Genomic DNA, 19032 nt, shown 5'->3' on the forward strand with positions numbered 1-19032 from the left:
TTATCGTCGATAAAAAAAAAAAAATGTTAAGGAAACGATTCAGCATTTGGAAAAAGTTCCCCTCCCTCCCTCCCTCCTCCCCTCCCCCTCCCCCGTCCGACAACTTATTTACATAAAAAATTTAAATTTTTATTTTTGCATAACGAGGAAATCGTTTTTTTTTTTTTTTTTTAAATCGTTTCTCATTCACACATTTTTCGATCGATTACGATTATTCAAATAAAATTTCTCAATAACAATTCAAACAACAAAACTATTATTATTATTATTATTATTATTATTATTTAAAAGGAATTTTTTTCGCGATGAAATTAAAAAAAAATTAAAGAACTTACCTCAGCACTAAATGATCCCAAAGCAGGCAACTGAAATGAGAAAAAAAAAATAAAAATATTATTATTATTATTAATAGTAGTTAGTGGTAGTAATGATAATAATGATAATAACGCCGAGTTTAAAATTTAAATTTTTCGTTACGAAAATATCAAACAGCAAAAAAAAAAAAAAAAAAAAAAATTAAAAACATTTTTCCCTTATCAACCTTGTGTGAAGAAAAACTACCTGATTGTTGTAGTTGTAATTGTTTCGATCGTGAGTAATACCCGATAAGAAAAATATTACTCACTTTAACTTAATAATAATAATAATAATAATAATAATAATAATAATAATAATAATAATAATAATAAATAGTTTTGTGACCGCATTTTTTTATAAATAACGTCTTGTTCTTTATTTAAAAAAAAAAAAAAAAAATTAAAAAATTTACCGGTATAAAATAACTTGGTCCGTTGTCACACTGATGGGGAACCGAAAGTCCCTTTTCCTAAAACAAAACAAAAAAACATTTTTTTAGAAAATAACAAAATAAGAAAGAGAGAGAGAGAGAGAGAGAGAGAGAGAAATCCAAAATAATGTAACGTTAAATAAATAACGTTTTATAAATAGAAACTTTAAAAAAATTTTTTTTTTTATTCTCGTCAATGAATTTTTAAAAGGATCCATTAAAAAAAAAAAAAAAAAAAGAAATCTTTTTTAACAAATGTCGTAAATTACTACTGATTTGTTTGTTTTGATTTTAACTTTCCCCTTCCCCCCAGCCCCCCCCCCCGTGTAACGTTTTTTTCTTCTTTTAAATTTTAAAAAAATTAAATGTCCCATCGGTTTTCCTCGTCATTTTATTTTTATTATTATTATTTTTTTTTTCATTTAAAAGGTTGCGTGTCGTAAGGTTTTTGCTTACCTTTATATTTTGTAATATTTTAAGGAATTTATCTCTGACGTCATCGAAAGGACAATTAACGCTTAGCCTTAATATGGCAGGCAAATGAAGAGTAACAAGGGATAGATAATCGTTTGGTTTTGTTTCTTTAACGACAATGTCACCGCTTTCGTCCGTTTCGACTTCGTAAAAAGGTTCGCACGGGTCTTGACAGCATATATCTTTTTTCGGACTCCCGTAACCTTCGAGCCAACCTTCAACCGTTTTTTCAATAACGTTCAATGCCACTTCTCTCACCGCCATATCTCTCGTACAAAGAGGAGTGCAAAATCTTTTTATGAGTTCCATATCGAATGTTTCTTCTCTGTGGTGATGAACATCGTGATTGTACGTCGAATTTGAATTATTCTGATATTCGACGATGGATCGTGTTTGGTTCATACTGAGAAAACCAAAAAGATTGAAGAACTTTTATTTTATTTTCTTACTCCCCCTAAAACAATATTTAATAAATTAATAAATAAATAAATAAATACAATTGTAGTTTTCCAGTTTTATAACAATCCTAATCATTTTTATCGATAATAAATAAATTTAAAATTAACAGAGTGGAAAATTATTTTTTATAAAACAAATCTCATTTAATACTAATAGTTGTTAAGGTGATATAATTAAAACAAAGACCTATTAATTATGTGATAAGTGATAACATTTGTATCATTTTAAGACAACCTTTTGTTTAAAAGCAATAAAAATAAAAAAAAATTTGTTTAATTACTCGATTTTATCATCGAATATTAAATTATATACAAGTCTTTTTAATCGTTTGTCAATAACAAACAATCAAAACAACAACAACAACAACAAACAGTTTAAATTTGATAAGTTTTTTGTTTTGTATGTTAAATGAACAAACAGAAAAACAATTAATAATAAATTTAAAATTATTTTTCAATTATGTGTCTACTAATAAATTTTTTGAAAATTGTCATAACGGATTTCATTCGAATAAATAAAAATTACTCCCACAAAACCTTTTCAATGTGAAACAAAATAATGAATAAACCTTAAAAAACAGGTTTATATGATAATGATAACAATTAAATTAATAAAATAATCAAAATAAATAATAAAATTACATTTTGTAATCAAATTCCGAATGAATATCATGTTAATACTTCAATTCGATCGAATAAAAAAACAATGAAAAATTAATTACTTACAAAAATAAATATAATTAATTAATTAAATTGATAAGACTATAAACATATTATTATTATTGAGGTCATAAATAAATGTTGTTAATGTTAAAATATCAAAACATGTTATTAATAATAATAATAATTTTTTGTAATCACTTACAACTTATTAACAATAACCGAACCGATAATTTTTTTTTACTAATAACACAAACGAAAACATAAAATAATAATACTTTTTTAAAAAAAAAAAAAATGAAAAATGAAAGAGTTAAAATGTAAAAGAAAGAAAGAAAGAAAGAAAAAAATTTATCTTTTGTGAGTCATCATTTTAACTAAAAAAAAAAATCATAAATGTTTAACCATTTTTAATTAACAATAGAAAAAAAAAAAAAAAAAAAAAAAAAATTTCTAAGCCTGTTTAATATGCAATTTTTTTTTTTTTTTTTTTTTTTTTTTAAAACCATTAACAGGCCTGTTAAACAAATCATTAATTAAAATTATAAATAAATAAATAAAAACATTGAAAATTATTATTATTTTTTTTTAATAATATTTATTTATTAAAAAAAGAAAAAGAATTTATGTGCTTGCCTTTGTATGACTTTCCTTCCTTCCTCCTTCCTCCTTCCTTCACTTTTGTACTAAAAATTTTTTTTTTAAACCCGATTTTAATTTTTTTTAAAAATTCACTGAAAAAAAAGAAATAATATTATTTTAAATAACATTTCATTCAAAAAAAAAAAAAAAAAAAAAAATTATTTTCTTAAAAGGGAATAGAAAAAAAAAAAAAAAAAAATTACATCAGCTGATCCAGAAGGATTTCAAGGTCTTTTATAAAAACGAAATCGTTCGAACGTGAAATAAAATTAACGTTTTGACGGATCCACCCAATCATTTTAATTCTTCCATTACTAAATAAAACAAAAAAAACAAAATAAAACAAAATAAAAAAAAAAAAACAAAAAAACACACACAATTTTTTAAATAAAAAAAAAAAAAAACCTAATCGAAACCGCTTTAGTTATAATTATATTCGAATAATAATTTTATTATAATTATTATTATTATTATTATTTCCTTTCTTTTTTTATACCGATTATAATTTTTGAATTCTTCTTTTTTCTTTTCTCTAAATTGTTTAAAACTTTCATTAGTTGTGGTGGTGGTAGTACAAATGCATTATTTAATGTTTAAAAAAAAAAAAAAAGAAAAAAAAAACGCACACAAACATTGCGCAATCGGGGCCACAATTTCAAATATATATATATATACACACATATACCGTTTAATAAAACACACACACACACACAAAAAATAATAATAATAATAATATTCTATGTGAAAAAAATTCGTTCGATAATATATATATATATATAAATTACCCCGTTATCACTTAAATAAATTGATAACAAAAAAAAAAAAATCTTATTTTTGACGATTTTCTATTATTATTATTATTATTAATATTGTAATTATAATTACTTTGTTCGAAAAAAAAAAAAAAAAAAAATTTATAAAGTAAATTATATGAATCAAGTTTTAACAAAGAAATTCCAGCGGCTGACAATACTGCATTTCGACGTTGCCTAATTTACAATTTCAGCTGGGTTCTTGTGCCCCGTACCGAGCACTGTATTTATATTAAATTAAATCTATATGGAAGTTTTTGTTTCTTATAAAAAAAAAAAAAAAAAAATTTTTTTTTTTTTTAATTTTCTCCTTAAGGTTTTTTTACCAACGCCGTAATAAATTTTTCAGGTACCTTTTTTTTTTTAAACAAATGAATTCAAATAATAATAATAATAATTTCCAGCGTGTAATAAAAAACAAAAATGATTCGATTAAAAAAAATTTTAATTAATTTAATTTAATTTTTATTCGATAAAAATGTCGCCTTAATTTTTAAATTAAGCTTTAAAAAAAAAAAACGTTATAATTTAAAAATTCGAATATAAAAATAAATTGTTAATAACGTATCGTCGTCGTCGTTAAATTATTATTTTTTAAAAAGTCAACTACCATATATATAAAGTACAATTAATATTAATTAAACAAACTTGACATATTTTTAAAAAAAAAAAAAAAAACGGGGTTTTAATTTAAATAATTTTTTTTTTTTTTTATTACTTAAGCCACGATCAAACACACACACATTAAATAAAAAAGTTTTTCTATTGTTAAATGTTTTAAAAAAAAAAAAAAAAACTTTTTCCTAATAAAAACATAATGTTGAGAATTTAAATATGATACCGTTATGTAAATTTCACGGTTTAATAAAAATTTACAAATAATAATAATAATAATAAAGCTTTTAACTAATGTAAATAAAAAAGTTAAATTTTTAAAATTTTATATTCGTTATTTAACCGTTTTATATATATATAAAAACTCATTAATTTGTTTTAATAAAGTTTTTTAAAATAATAATTATCATTATGTTACATTTTTTCAAAATATTAATTTATTAATGAAAAATATGAATAACGTTTTTTGTTTGTTTGTTTGTTTGTTTAAGGATTGTCACAAATTTGTTTCACAAAAAAAATTTTTTTAAATGCATTTGGAAAGTTTTTTTTTTTTTTTTTTTTTTTCGAAAACCTCTTGAAGTGTATACAAATACCCAGAAGGGAGTTCCATCATGCCTTTCATTATTACCCTACTCTTTTAATAAGGTATAAAAGAGAGACGAATAAAAAAAAAATTTTTTAAAAAGAATTTTTTTGACACGAGTCAATATGTTAAAAATAATCAAATTATTAATTTTATTTATTATTTTACCAGAAATATTTGGTATAACGAACGTGCGAGACGATGCGATTTGGTTTAAAAATGGCGGAAAGTTAAAAGACAGACGTAAGTTAGTTTATTAGTTTTTTTTAAAATTAGTTTTATTAAATTTAAAAATTTGTATTTATTTATTAGTTGTGAATGGTATTTTTGACCCAAATTGCGAGGAAACAATCAATGGAGCAACCGTACAGGGAGAATGTACAAACAAAATCGATTGTGTAAAAAATAGAGGAAAACCAGGAGGTTCCTGTTCTCTTTTGGGTGTTTGTTGTTTGTTTGAAAAAACTTGTTCGGATAATACGACATCGAAACTATCATATTTTGTCACACCGAAAACTTTTACAAATGATTGTCCGTTAACAATAAACATATTAAATAAAGACGTCTGTCAGATCAGGTAACCATAACATATTAAAATGATGAAACTTTTTGTTGTAACGGTTATTGAAATGAAGAGCAATTGAAAGTATAAAAAAAATTCTTTTTTATTATTATTATTATTATTTTATCAGATTGGATTTTGAAGAATTTGATATAGGTAAACCAACGAGCAATCGTATAGCTGATGATCAACAAAATACATTTAGTTCTTATCAATGTAAAACGGATCAATTCAAAGTCGAAGAAGTTAGAAGAAATTTAGGGTTTTCGGCACTTTGTGGAAAGAATAAAGGACAACACAGTAATGCATTTTTGTTTTCCAAACGATTTCTAACTACTTCTAACACTTGTCGCCATTTTTTACCACTTTTCCATATTGCAAAGGGTTTAATTAAACCTAAAAGATTTTAATAATAGAAAATTTTTTTAGTTTACATACCTGTAAGCGAAGATCAAAGGAAATTGGTATTACGTTTCACGTTAAAAACTAGATCCTCTGATCAAAATTTAGAAGAACCAAAATGGAGAATAAAAATTCGCCAGTTGGAATGTCAAAAAAACGTTTATCAACATCAACTCAATGCTCCGAGTAAACTTATGGCTTTATATCAGAATCTAAAAAATAAAAAACGTCCTAAATCGGATTACGATTTAATCGGTATACTATTCATTTATTTATTTTCTTCTCTTTCTTAAAATCTCGATGAGAATTATACGAAATGACAAACATTAATAATAATAATAATGATGGTAATTTCAGCGTTTAAAAATAAAATTTTAAAGTTATCATTAAAAAAAAAAAAAAAACATATTATTCAAGGAGAGAAAATAATTTAGTTTTTAGTTTACTTTTTTTTATAAATCCATTTTCTAACTTTTGGTTTCTCTCTTTCTTTTAGCTCCACCAAACTGTTTGCAATATTATCCAGAAAAAACCGGTCAATTTGAATCGTTTAATTATGATAATGGTAATGGTAATTATTTAGGACCACTAGATTATGCAGTATGTTTTCGTAAAACACCTGAAATTTGTGCAGTAAAGTAAGTTGTGTGTTAATTTTAAACTTAAAAGAAAGAATTATTTTAATTAGTTATTGGACGCAAAACAAAACAAAATTTTTTTTTATACAGATACACTTACGAAAATACCTTTCAGTTAAATTTTAATCCATTTAGAGGTCCTAATAACCCGATAGAAGACAGATGTCATCCAAAGGCAGCAGCCAATCGTTTAACGTCACAGGATTATATAAGAATTCCAGGTGGTATAAATGCGAATAAAGAATTTCAAGATTATTATTGCGATACCGATTTCAATCCCTTAAGTACATCCGTCACAGGTGATACTCATTAACGGATTTAATCCCTCGTAATTTTTCTTTTTTTTTTTTTTTTTTTTTTTTTTTTATTAAATTTATGTTCATTTTAGGAAAATCTCTTGAACCTCTATATGTTGGAGTTCATACAGATGGATATTTGGCTAATAATGATGTACAAGATCCAGATGATTTCCAAGAAATTGGTTTCAGATTGAAATACGAACTTGAGAGTGGAAATTGTGACAACATTTGATGTTTATTTTTTTTTTAAAAAAAGTTTAAATTATTTTATTTATTAAAATTAAATTAAATAGATTTCAAATACTTGTTTTATTTTTCATGTCTCAAATCCTTCCATACAAAAAAAAATAATTTTCCTCGAGTGAAATTTGAGTTTTTTTTGAGATTATCGACATTCCTCTAATATAAATATTTTCAGTTATATTGCAAAAAAACAAATAAAAAAAAAATTAATTAAATTTTATCATGACAATTATATACAAATTTATTAATTTTTTAAAACTTAAAATTATACCCATCTTTCGAATTGAATTGGAAAAATGAAATAATATACCTTTACAAAATATTTTTGTCGGCCATAACACCATTGTGCAGAATAATTATTCAATTTTCTTTGTTGTCCTTTTATAATTTAGTTTTGATTTATTAATAACAAATCTATGAAACATCCAAAAGAAATTTTGGCTGACATCAGTTGTAAAGCACATTTAGTTAAAGTACTTTGAAATGTCAATAAAATAACTATTGAAAAAAAAGTAGGATAGTAATAGGAAAGTAGTTTCTTATTTTAAAATAAGAAAAAATAATTAAAAAAAAAAAAAAAAAAGTGACAAACATATAAAACAAAATTTAAAATGTCTTATTTTTTTTATTTCAATTAAAAAAAAAAAATTCTTTTACTTATTTTTCATTATAGAAATAATATAAATAAGACAATTGAAAAATGATTTACAAACGCCTACCCCTTCTTCCACCCTTTCTTCTGGTAGAATCAGATGGAATTGGAGTAACATCTTCAATTCTTCCAATTTTCATTGAAGAACGAGCCAAAGCTCTTAGAGCTGATTGAGCTCCTGGTCCAGGAGTTTTTGATTTGTTTCCACCAGTTGCTCTTAATTTAATATGCAAGGCAGTTATTCCCAATGATTTACATTTTTCAGCTACGTCTTGTGCTGCTAACATAGCCGCATATGGAGAAGCTTCATCACGATCAGCTTTAACTTTCATACCTCCCGTAACCCTAGCAATAGTTTCTCTACCAGATAAATCCGTAACATGTACAAACGTATCGTTAAAACTTGCAAAAATATGAGCCACTCCGAAAACAATTTCTCCTTCTCTAACTTGAGGCCCTAGTGAAACTTGGGCTTGTTCCTGTTGCTGTTTTCCCTTTTTAGCGACCATTATTACCTAAAATAATAATAATAATAATAATATAACTAACCTAAGCTTGCACAAAATTTTAATCGAATGAAATCTTTTCCATCCTTCACTGAATTATGTAAACTTAAGTGAAAAACAATAAAAATAAGTTATAATATCAATTTCTCAGCATTTATAATAATAAATATTTATATTAAATGCATTTTACCTAATTATATCCACGTTAAATAATAAACTATAATAAAATTGATAGATGTAAGAACCATAGAGTAACAAGCTACAATCGATTTGAGCTTAAAAAAGGCGGAATTTCAAAAAATACGAAATATTAAAAATTTATTTTAACCCAGTGCATAATGTATTCAATTCTTTGATTTATAAAATTATATTTTCCATTAAAGAGTTATTTCGTCTTGTCTTTATTAATTTTCTTAATTTTAAATTATGTAAACTTTAATAATTCCTTAACTAGACAAGAATTAAATAAAAATGAGATTTACTTTAAAATTTTCATTGTAGTTGTTAATAATCTCAAAAATATTTAATTGTATTTTATTTTTTTAAACTCTCGGTTTTCTATGAAATAATAAGTTCATAAAAAAATAAAATTTGTAATTGGTTAAATTAAGAAAATATTATTAAATTTTTAAAAATAGATTTTTAATAATCATTGATGCATCTTTAATAATAGAATTAAATAATTTTTAAAACAAACAATTTTAATTTTTTTTTTGTAACGAAAGAGTAAATTATAAATGAATAAATTAATTATTTCTATTTTAATAATTTTAACTTAAAAACTTAATGTTATTTACGATATTAAATATATATTTTGAAAGTGTTTCTTTAAGATAATGAAAAAATTGAATTTTTTTGAAGTTTAAGTAAAAGTGCATAAAACTTGTATTTCCGCTTTATCGCGAACAAAGAGGCTAAGATCTCCGCCATTATTGTTTTTGTTCGCGCTGGATCAAAGCTTTGTTGTATTTGGTTGCCATTAAGGTGTTTGGTGTATTTTATTAATTTTGTATAGAAACTTATGAAGGTAGTTTTTTAAATTAGTAAAAAATGCGTTTATAATTAATTTTAAAAAGTTTTTTTTTTTAAAAATCTTATCGTTACGTGTAATTGTTGTTTCTATTCTGAGGTCAAAAATCGGTCATTTTCGTTTTATCCTGGCGGCCATTGAGGTCAAGGTTTCATTTGAGTTTTTTAGCTCTATTTTTGAATATGGCTTCTCAATACGAAGTGAGGGATGGCCCCCAGGTTCCCATCAGAAATACACCTCCTCAATCTGTAGAAGAAGAATTACATGTGTCCATGAGAAAAGTCAGAAATACAGGAATTGATCCTTGGGAGGAAGATAGGTTTACGTTCGAAGATTCTGACAGATTTGAAGAAGATTCACTTTGCAGCTGGAGTACGGAGCCAGAATCATTGTGTAACAACTGGAGAGGATGGAAAAAACCCACCAATTTCGGAAACGTATATGCATCATACAAGCGAATAACAGAAGGTAAACAATATCTTTGCACAAGTCAATGACCTTCATTCCAGGCATTATAAACTTAATATCAATTTACTCAAGTAACTGGAATGTAATGTTTAATTTTTTGATATGAGTTATTGTTAGTTTAATTTATGAATATATATTAAAGAAAATTATTTTTTAACACAAAAATTCCAAAAAAAAAAAAAAATTCAATGATTTTTATTTTATAATCCACATAATTGAACTTTTATTAAAAATCCACTGCATTAATATTCATAAATTAATCAATGTAATTCTTTCTTTTTTTTAATAGTTAATGACCAAAAACTAATAAGTTTGTCAGAATTAACTGCTAAATGTGTTGCATCTCACATTCCGTTTGAACTAGTAGAATATGTTTACCCTCCAGTACCTGAGCAATTACAACTTCGAATAGCATTCTGGAGTTTTCCAGACAATGAGGAAGACATAAGATTGTATTCGTGCTTAGCTAATGGAAGTGCAGATGAATTTCAAAGAGGAGAAAGTATGTTTCGAACAAATGCAGTGCAAGATCCATTACAAATTGGTAAGCTGATTTTAACACAAGATTTATCAAACACAACAAAGTTTTTTTTTTTTCGAATGTTTCGAAACTTATTCGAATTGATTGATTATATCCAAGTTATATTCAGACTGTATGCAGACTATAAAAAAATTATTGAAATTTTTCATTAAAGAAGGAAAAATATTTGAAATAATATAAATATTTTTAATTTAAGGCTTTCACCTCAGTGCTTCAGTTATACCACTAACTTACGTTGCGAGTAATCGAAAGCAATATAATGTAGCTGTGACTTTCGATCGCCGAAGAATTACATCGTGTAATTGCACGTGCAGTTCGGCAGCCTATTGGTGTTCTCATGTTGTAGCTGTATGTTTATATAGAATTAACTTTGTAAGTTTTACAAAAACTTGGTACAGAAGAATTTTAACTTTTGTAAAATTTTATATAAAAATTTAATTGTGATTTTTTTTTTTTTAATAGCCTGATAAAGTATGCCTTCGAGCCCCTGTTAGTGAATCCTTATCCCGTCTCAAGCGCGAACAATTACAGAAATTTGCACAGTATTTAATTAGTGAATTGCCTCAACAAATTCTGCCAACAGCTCAGAGATTGTTAGATGAATTATTATCAAGTCAACCTTCTGCTATTAATTCTGTAAGACGTTTTTTTTTTTTTTGTTCTAGCTCCTCTTTGGAAATTACTTTTTTAACATTATTCTAATTATCAATAAGAAGAAAAATTTTTTTGTTTTTAATAATTGTAATGAATTGTGTAGGTCTGTGGAGCTCCTGATCCAACTGCTGGAGCTTCTGTTTCCGATCAAACTTCTTGGTATCTTGACCAAAAAACTCTTCATGACAACATTAAAAAAATTCTGATTAAATTTTGTATTCCTGCACCGATTGTATTCAGGTAAATATATTTTATTATAAGTTATAATTTTTAAAAAAAAAAATATTTAAAATTGTAAAATTTTTTTATAAATTTTAGTGATGTCAATTGCTTGTCAACAACTGCTCCACCGGCTGCTGCAGAATGGACATCACTATTACGACCTTTGCGTGGTAGGGAGCCTGAAGGAATGTGGAATTTACTTTCTATTGTCATGGAAATGTTCAAAAGAAACGATAGAAACGCGGTTCCACTTTTAGAAATCATCACAGAAGAATGCATGGCCTGCGAACAAGTTAATATAATTTTTTTTTGAATTTTTTTTGCTCGAGTTTTATAGTTTAAAAAATATTTTGGCCTTTTTGATTTTATTTTAAGATTTTGGTTTGGTGGTATACCACATCTTGCAGCGGAGGAGGAAAGCACCTTGGAGGTAATAGCAACGCACATGCAAGTCAACATGCTTGTTCATCTCTATGCGATGAAATTGTGGTTCTGTGGCGGCTTGCCGCTTTGAATCCTGGTATTTCTCCGGAAGAGAGACTTTTACTTGAGAAAAAATTTACTGTATGGCATGCTAAAATCATTGAAAAGGTACGTCTTCTTTTATTGCTGATTCAATCCTGAAAAAATGTTAAATATAAACATTAAAAAAAAAAAAAAAATTGTAGGTGGTTAAATGTCGAGGAAATATTATTAGCAGTAATAATTCTACAAATGTTTTTCCTGGATTTACGCCGGCTATTCAAGCCTGCAGATTGGATTGGGTGGACTATCCAATACCTGGAATTACTTACACTGTCGGTAGTAATCAATTGTATCATTGTCCCTTTACATGTTTCAAGCACAACGAAGCAAACATTAATCAGGTATTAATTGGAATTAATTTTTTCGTACCTTATTTTAATTGCTTATTTAATCTATGCATAAATTTTTGAAAAATAGGTAAACTCCTCTCATGCTGTATTAAATTGTCATCCGCATTCTCATTATCAGTCACATTTATACGGAAAACGAAAAGTGAAATTAGATTTATTATCTAGAATACATAATAGAGAGCAAAAACCTGAATCTGAAAGGAATGGCTACCGTAGCAGGTAATTGTAATAAATTTAAATTTAAAAATTTTTAGTAGATTCTCAACAATGTTCTAATTAAATATTATATTTTAAGTGTAAGTTCGGAAGGGTTTTGTGAAAATGAAGGCGATGCGGATTTACCGTCTCATTCACAAACAGCAAACAATGAACAAGATGATGCAGATAGCCAAGAAGGTGGTGGTAGCGATTCGGCTAGTTCTAGTGATAACGGAGCACATCAAGTAAATTTTTTTATTAAGTAATTTTGATATTTTAAAATCCTTACGTACTAACAATATGTAATTTTGTAGAATAAAAATGGTAACAACGACGTACGAGCTGTAAATGTAGAAAGCTACAAAAAAGTTCGAAGTTTTGTCATGAAAGAATCACAAAGTAGTGAAGATAGTGATATGGGTGTGTTTACTAATGGCGGGGGTGGCAACGAGATTAATTTTGAAAGACGGTGTAAAAAAAGTGAAGAAGGTGCCTCTAGCGATGCTTGCAAGTCGCAACAAAACAAATGTAATAAGACTTTAAATATGCCTTTATGTAACGTAAATAACGATGTAAATAGTGACAATTCGGGAAACAAGCAAAGAGAATGCGAAAGTGAAGGAGATTCACCTAGAAGAGCATCAAACGATAGTGTTACTAGCAATTCTGATTCGCAGCAAAGCGGTGATGAATACAACGTTTATTATTTTGCTAAAACTTCTAATCAGATAGAACCCGTTCCTCCTAGGGGTAAGCCTATCAAAATAGAAAAAAATAAATTTCTCATTTTAATGTATTAAAAAAAAAAAAAAAAAAAAAAAAAAATTGTATTGTTTTAAAGATACGGGACAAGATGTAGAAGAGACGGAAAAAGAAAAATCTAATGAAGATCCGTGGGATATATTATTTGCTCGATCTGAAGGATTGCATGCTCATGGTCACGGATTGGAAGCTTGCACTTTAGCTGTTCGACTGGCTCACGAATTATTGGCAAATCCACCAAACTTACTTATTGAACTGCCATTAATACCTGCAAAAGGAAAACGTCGAAAGGTAACTACGATTAATAGTAATAGTATCAGATTAACGAGAATTTATCGTTACAATTTAAAAATTATTTATTTATTTGGATTAGGTTAATCCGGCATCTCACCAAATCAGTTGCCTAGCTTCTGCCACCTTGGCAAAATGTGCTTTTTTATGTTCCGTTTTGGCAGAAGTTCCCGATCATTATCATCTTGCGTTTAGAGTTGGAATGTTCGGTTTGGAAATGGCGAGACCTCCAGCAAGTACAAAGCCTCTCGAGGTAAATTTTATTAATTCACAATAATATAATTTTGAAATCTTTTTCGTTTTGAAATTAGTAAAGTTAATATAAGATTATTTTTTATAATTTTAGGTAAAACTCGCGAACCAAGAAGCCGACATTGTAAATCTTTTAAAAAGAATTCCACTGGGTCCGCAAGAATTGAAAATATTAAAAGAAAAAGCAGAACAACTTCGTGACGGAACTTTGAGTTCCAGAGGAGAAGCTCTATTGCCTATAATGTTAGCAAGTTTCATATTTGATGCCCTCGAGGGTAACCCATCTCTTCGAGAAAACAAATTGGAAAACAAAAATCCAGCGGATGAAGCTTTAGCATTTGAGGCAGCCGTTGCTGCTTTGGGCTTAAAGGCAAACGTGTCAGAAGCTGATCATCCATTGTTATGTGAGGGTACTCGAAGGCAAAGAGGAGATTTGGTTTTGACTTTGTTAATGCATTACAAAGACGAACCGAGTAAATTAACTAGGATCATGGAAAAACTTTTGGATCGAGAAGTTCACAACTTGATAAAAACTCCTTTATGCGGTTGGTATTATTCGACTTCAACACATCCTAAAATTCATTCTAAAAGACTTGGTATTGATCATGGTGGTGGAGAAGATTCAGAAAATTTGGCGGCTGCATTTTTGTCTGGTTACGAACCCGTTACACAAGATTTAACCTATCCACGTTAGTTAAAAATTTTTTTTTTTTTTTTTTTTTTTTTTTTACACCTTAATTATGATTTTTAAGTTTTGTAATTCTTTTATAAAAAAAAAAAAAAAAAAAAAAAAATTATATTCGTTTCGTTAAAGTTGGAAGTAGGCCACATTCCAGCACTAGTGCGGAACTTGAACAGGGAATAGCTTCGATAAGTTTAACGTCGACTCCACCGGCTCCAATTCCTCGCGGTAAAGATACTCCCAGATACAAAGGTAAACGCATGTATCCATCAATTCCTAATCAACCTTCAGAGGCAGGAGCACATTTTATGTTCGAATTAGCGAAAACAGTTTTAAATAAAGCTGGAGGAAACTCCAGTACTTCTCTTTTTACTCAGGTAAGTGTTAGGTAGTGTAATGTAACATATAAACAATCATTTTTAGTTCCAATGCAACTATGATTTGTTTTATAGGCTTCAACATCTCAACAACATCACGGTCCTCATCGTGCTCTTCATTTTTGTGCATTTCAAATCGGATTATATGCCCTGGGCCTACATAATTGTGTTTCTCCTAATTGGCTATCCAGAACTTATTCTTCCCACGTCGGTTGGATCACAGGTCAAGCCATGGATATCGGTGCGCTTGCCATTTCCTTTTTGATTGATACTTGGGAAGGACACTTAACGCCACCCGAAGCAGCAAGCATTGCTGATAGAGCCAGCAGAGGTATTTATTTGTAAATAATGTTTTAACCCAAAAAAAAAAAAGAAACAATTCGGACTTATTTATTTCCGTTATTTTTTAGCTCGAGATATAAACACAGTCAGAGCTGCTGCTGAACTGGCCTTGTCCTGTTTGCCTCATGCTCACGCCCTGAATCCTAATGAAATTCACAGAGCTATCGTTCAATGCAAAGAACAAAGTGAGGTAATGTTAGAAAGATCGTGTCTCACGGTAGAAAATGCAGCAAAAGGTGGTGGAGTTTATCCAGAAGTATTATTTCAAGTTGCAAAATATTGGTACGACTTGTATTTGAGGGTACGTAATCAGGTACAATTGTCTCAAGAGGGAATTTAAAAAAATTGTAAAAAAATTTTTAATTTGATCATTTTATATTTTTGCAGCATACACCAAAAGGAGAGCAATCAGTGGATGTGGAAGTTTTTTACGACCCAATGTCTCTTCACTTTTCATTGGATCCTAATGGCTCTGTCGTGGCTTTGGTTGAACCGCAGGAACTTCAACAAAATCCTACCTTGCCTTCTCAGCTTCCTTCAACAGTAAATTCGAATATGACGATGATGCCACAACCTCCTCAAGGTAGCGTGGTTATGGCTACAGCTCCACCTCCATTACTTCCTGTACCGTATGCTGTCGCACCATATAGTTTCACTGTTCATCCTTTACACCCAATACCTCCACCTTCCCACCTTAGCTTATATCTATCTCCTCCTCAATATCAATATCCAAACACTCCACCCGGACCATTGCCACAACAGTATTTCGTTCAGGGGAGTTCTCAAACGCCTTTGAGGCCCATTGCTTATCCAATAACAACTATGCAGCAAGTAAGTGTTTAAAAATGTTAAAATGAGGATTTTACATTTTTTCGGTACCTTCTCTGGGATTGGTTACTACCCTAATTTCGGTATCGGGTGTCCCTCCTTTTATATTTTTTTTTACTGACTCATTAAAAAATTTGCTCAAATGGAAAAAGAAGGCGGGGAATTATAATTGGAAGGATAGTAGGAAGAGAATGTATTGGTAAGGTGAATTTGGGGGTACACCCTTTTCATTCTAAAAACTCCTTAGTATTTTTTTAATTTTTATCAGGTTGTACCTAATCAAAATCAAATTCAAGTCGTTCAGCCTCAAAATGTCAGCGTGACGTCAACGGCAAATGTTGGTTTGCAGCCGTCTGGTCCAGTCGCAGTGCCTGTTTCTGCAAATCAATCTCTTCCTCCCATCGTGCCTGATAGAACTTTGCCTCAGCCGCAGGTACTCAATTTTTTCGTATATTTCGTTTTAATAATTTTCTTTTTTTTTTTTTCTTTATCATCGTGTACAAAATCTCACAAAGGAAATAATTTTAATTGAATAGGTTCATCGCCAAGGACAAAATCAGTATTCATCAGCGCAATTCCGCTGTCTCTTTGCTGCTTACAGAGTGGGAATGTTGGCACTGGAAACTCTTGCGAGACGCGTTCACGACGATCGGCCTCAAGCGAAATATGCCAGGCAACCACCGTACGGAGATGATGTTAAATGGTTATTACAAATCTCTAAAAAACTCGGTAAGGTTATTCGCAAAACGCAACAAAGAGAAGGAAATGCTAAAGTGATATATATATGCTCTAACGAAGTGAAGTATTTTCACCTATAGGTACACAATATCTTCACAAATTTTGCGTTTACGTAGTCAATTCCATAGTTAGTCCGTTTATATTACACGAAGTCGCCATAGAAGCAGCTCATTATTTAGCAAGGAATAATCCGTCTCTCATTCTTCAACATTTACGGTCTTCGCTCACGTTACTCGTTCAAAAATGTCAACAAATGTAAGTGCGAATAAAAAAAAAAGTTTTTCATTTTTCTCCATTTTGTTATAAAAATTAACCTTTTTGCATTCGAAACGTTTTAGGTACATTCAGTGCATGCATCACAAACTCTATCATCTTACCAACGGAGAGTACGATGATTTTGTAAATGCCGTTTGTGCGGCAAGGGCTGCTTTTTTAATAACACCCGAAGGATCTCAACAATTCAAAGAATGGTTACAGTCTATAAAACGGTGAGTATAACACTATTAAAACATTAAAAGAGACAAAAAACAAACAAACAAACAAAACAAACAATTTTTAATTTATTTTTAGATCAAAATCGTGTAAAAAAGAACTCTGGGCACAAATCAATGCTGCTTTACAAGCAAACAATAAATGACAAAGACGTGACGTAGGAATGGTACATTCATCATCATCATCATCTAGTCTTTGTCACAGAGAGCCCTCCGAAACGGATCTTTCGGTGTAAAAATAGAAAAATTTCAAAAGATCAAACACCACACAATAAAAGGACGAGTTTATGAAATAAATCTCATTAATAATAATAATATTATTTATTTATAACAAAAGATTTTACATTAAAAACAATGTATATGTATTATTATTATTATTATTATTATTATTAAATGTACGTCTGTTGTTTGTACGACGAGTAATTTGTAAATCAATAATATTCGATTTAATTAGTTGATATTAGACTGTGAAGAAAAATAAGAACCATGATTATTGACAATTTGAACGAAAAGAAAAATAAGAAGACATTTTTTTTTTTTAACAACAACAACAGAAAGATTTGATAGATTTTCTTCTTTTTATAATTTTTCGAACATTATTTATTATAAATATAAATATATATAAATGTAAAAACTAAAAATTTTTAATATCAAACGATAATTATTAAAATTAGCTTAGAAATAAATAGAAAAAAAAAAAATGGCGAATGAATGGCGAATATACGTCGTCATTATATTCTCATTCGCATGTAAATACGTGTACAGAAGAAAATGTACGTGCGTGCACGTGTGCGAGTGAGTGGGTGGGTGCGTGCGTGCGTGCGTTTTAATATAAACTTAGTATTTATTTAAAAGTTAGGCTGTAGGTGATAAATTACTACGACGATTAATTTAAATGATTTCGTGTTGTTTGATGACGCGCCTTACACACTATATTTCTCCATGTTTTGAATTGATTTTTTTTTTTTGCACGTGTGTTTTATTATTATTATTATTATTATTATTATTATTATTATTATTAAAAGTTTGCTTTTTTATATATATATATCTATATTTTTTATCATTATTCTTTTTGTGAGAGTAATTTTGTTTTTTTTCCAATCATTTATTGATAACATTGTAAATTTTTGACTGAAAGAAAAAGAAAACGGAAAAAAAACTATAAATCTTAATGTGAATGTCGTATGTATTTGTATTATTATTATTATTATCATTAATAATATTAATATTATTAATTAATATTTAATAATTAAAAGTAGAATTAAAAATTATATATATATGAATAAGTAAGTGTAGCCTTAGATGAAGAAAAGTAAAGTATTTTATACGTTTACAGTATTCTTATACGTTTTAATATTAATAATATTAATAATAATATTATATATTACGTAAGCATCTTATAAATTTTCACGCGTGAGCATAGAATTAGATAATATCAAGTTTGCAACACACACAATATATATATTTTGTGGGGTGGGTGCGTGCGCGTGAAAAATGTATGTATATAAATATTTTAAATTAGATTTACGTGTAAGGAAAAAAAAAAATTTTCTTTTTTGCGAGGAGTCACAAAAGAACAAACAAAACACGTGGAAAAAAAATAATAATAATAATAATTTTTCTTTTTGTCTTTCCTCCTTTTTTTTTTTAAAAAAAACTCTTTTCCCTCTCTCTTTCTCTCTCTCTTTCTTTCTTTCTCTCTCTCTTTTTTTCTTTCTTTCTTTCCCTCTCTCTTTCTTCCTTTCCCTCTCTTTCTCTCTCTTTTCCTTTCTCTTTCCCTCTCTTTCCCTCTCTCTTTCTTTCTTTCCCTCTCTCTGTCTCTTTCTTTCTCTTTCTCTCTCTCTCTCTCTTTCCCTTCGATAATGATGATAATCAAAAAAAAAAAATTTTGAATGTTAATTGTAAATGTTAAAAAATAATAATAATAATAATAATAATAATAAAA

At 28.1% G+C, this 19032-nt stretch overlaps 4 protein-coding genes across 4 annotated transcripts; 2 read left to right on the forward strand and 2 right to left on the reverse strand.

The window, feature by feature from the left end:
• Positions 1-311: 311 nt before the first annotated feature.
• On the reverse strand, positions 312-1663 carry Phum_PHUM285420 (uncharacterized protein; the record flags this gene model as incomplete). The annotated part of the gene is made up of 2 exons (XM_002426859.1): positions 312-365; positions 1244-1663. 2 exons carry the CDS (start codon positions 1661-1663, stop codon positions 312-314), a joined length of 474 nt encoding a protein of 157 aa, XP_002426904.1.
• A 3496-nt stretch (positions 1664-5159) lies between these two features.
• On the forward strand, positions 5160-7167 carry Phum_PHUM285430 (uncharacterized protein; the record flags this gene model as incomplete). The annotated part of the gene is made up of 7 exons (XM_002426860.1): positions 5160-5277; positions 5455-5611; positions 5727-5896; positions 6026-6253; positions 6495-6636; positions 6727-6935; positions 7025-7167. The coding sequence occupies 7 exons, from the start codon at positions 5160-5162 to the stop codon at positions 7165-7167; spliced, it is 1167 nt and encodes a 388-aa protein (XP_002426905.1).
• Positions 7168-7566: 399 nt separating this feature from the next.
• Phum_PHUM285440 (40S ribosomal protein S14, putative) lies at positions 7567-8339 on the reverse strand (the record flags this gene model as incomplete). Its single annotated transcript, XM_002426861.1, has 2 exons — positions 7567-7654; positions 7888-8339. 2 exons carry the CDS (start codon positions 8337-8339, stop codon positions 7567-7569), a joined length of 540 nt encoding a protein of 179 aa, XP_002426906.1.
• A 1209-nt stretch (positions 8340-9548) lies between these two features.
• Positions 9549-17233, forward strand: Phum_PHUM285450 (zinc finger protein swim domain containing protein 4, 5, putative; the record flags this gene model as incomplete). Its single annotated transcript, XM_002426862.1, has 23 exons — positions 9549-9834; positions 10124-10378; positions 10572-10747; positions 10838-11011; positions 11133-11269; positions 11348-11543; positions 11627-11842; positions 11920-12117; positions 12194-12345; positions 12428-12569; positions 12639-13074; positions 13166-13377; positions 13460-13630; positions 13724-14318; positions 14444-14688; positions 14764-15019; positions 15099-15331; positions 15418-15861; positions 16127-16291; positions 16395-16587; positions 16677-16851; positions 16935-17084; positions 17167-17233. 23 exons carry the CDS (start codon positions 9549-9551, stop codon positions 17231-17233), a joined length of 5274 nt encoding a protein of 1757 aa, XP_002426907.1.
• Positions 17234-19032: the final 1799 nt, after the last annotated feature.

The sequence above is a fragment of the Pediculus humanus genome, genomic scaffold (genome assembly GCF_000006295.1).
Source record: "Pediculus humanus corporis 1103172107667 genomic scaffold, whole genome shotgun sequence".
In the NCBI taxonomy this organism is placed as follows: Eukaryota; Metazoa; Arthropoda; class Insecta; order Psocodea; family Pediculidae; genus Pediculus; species Pediculus humanus.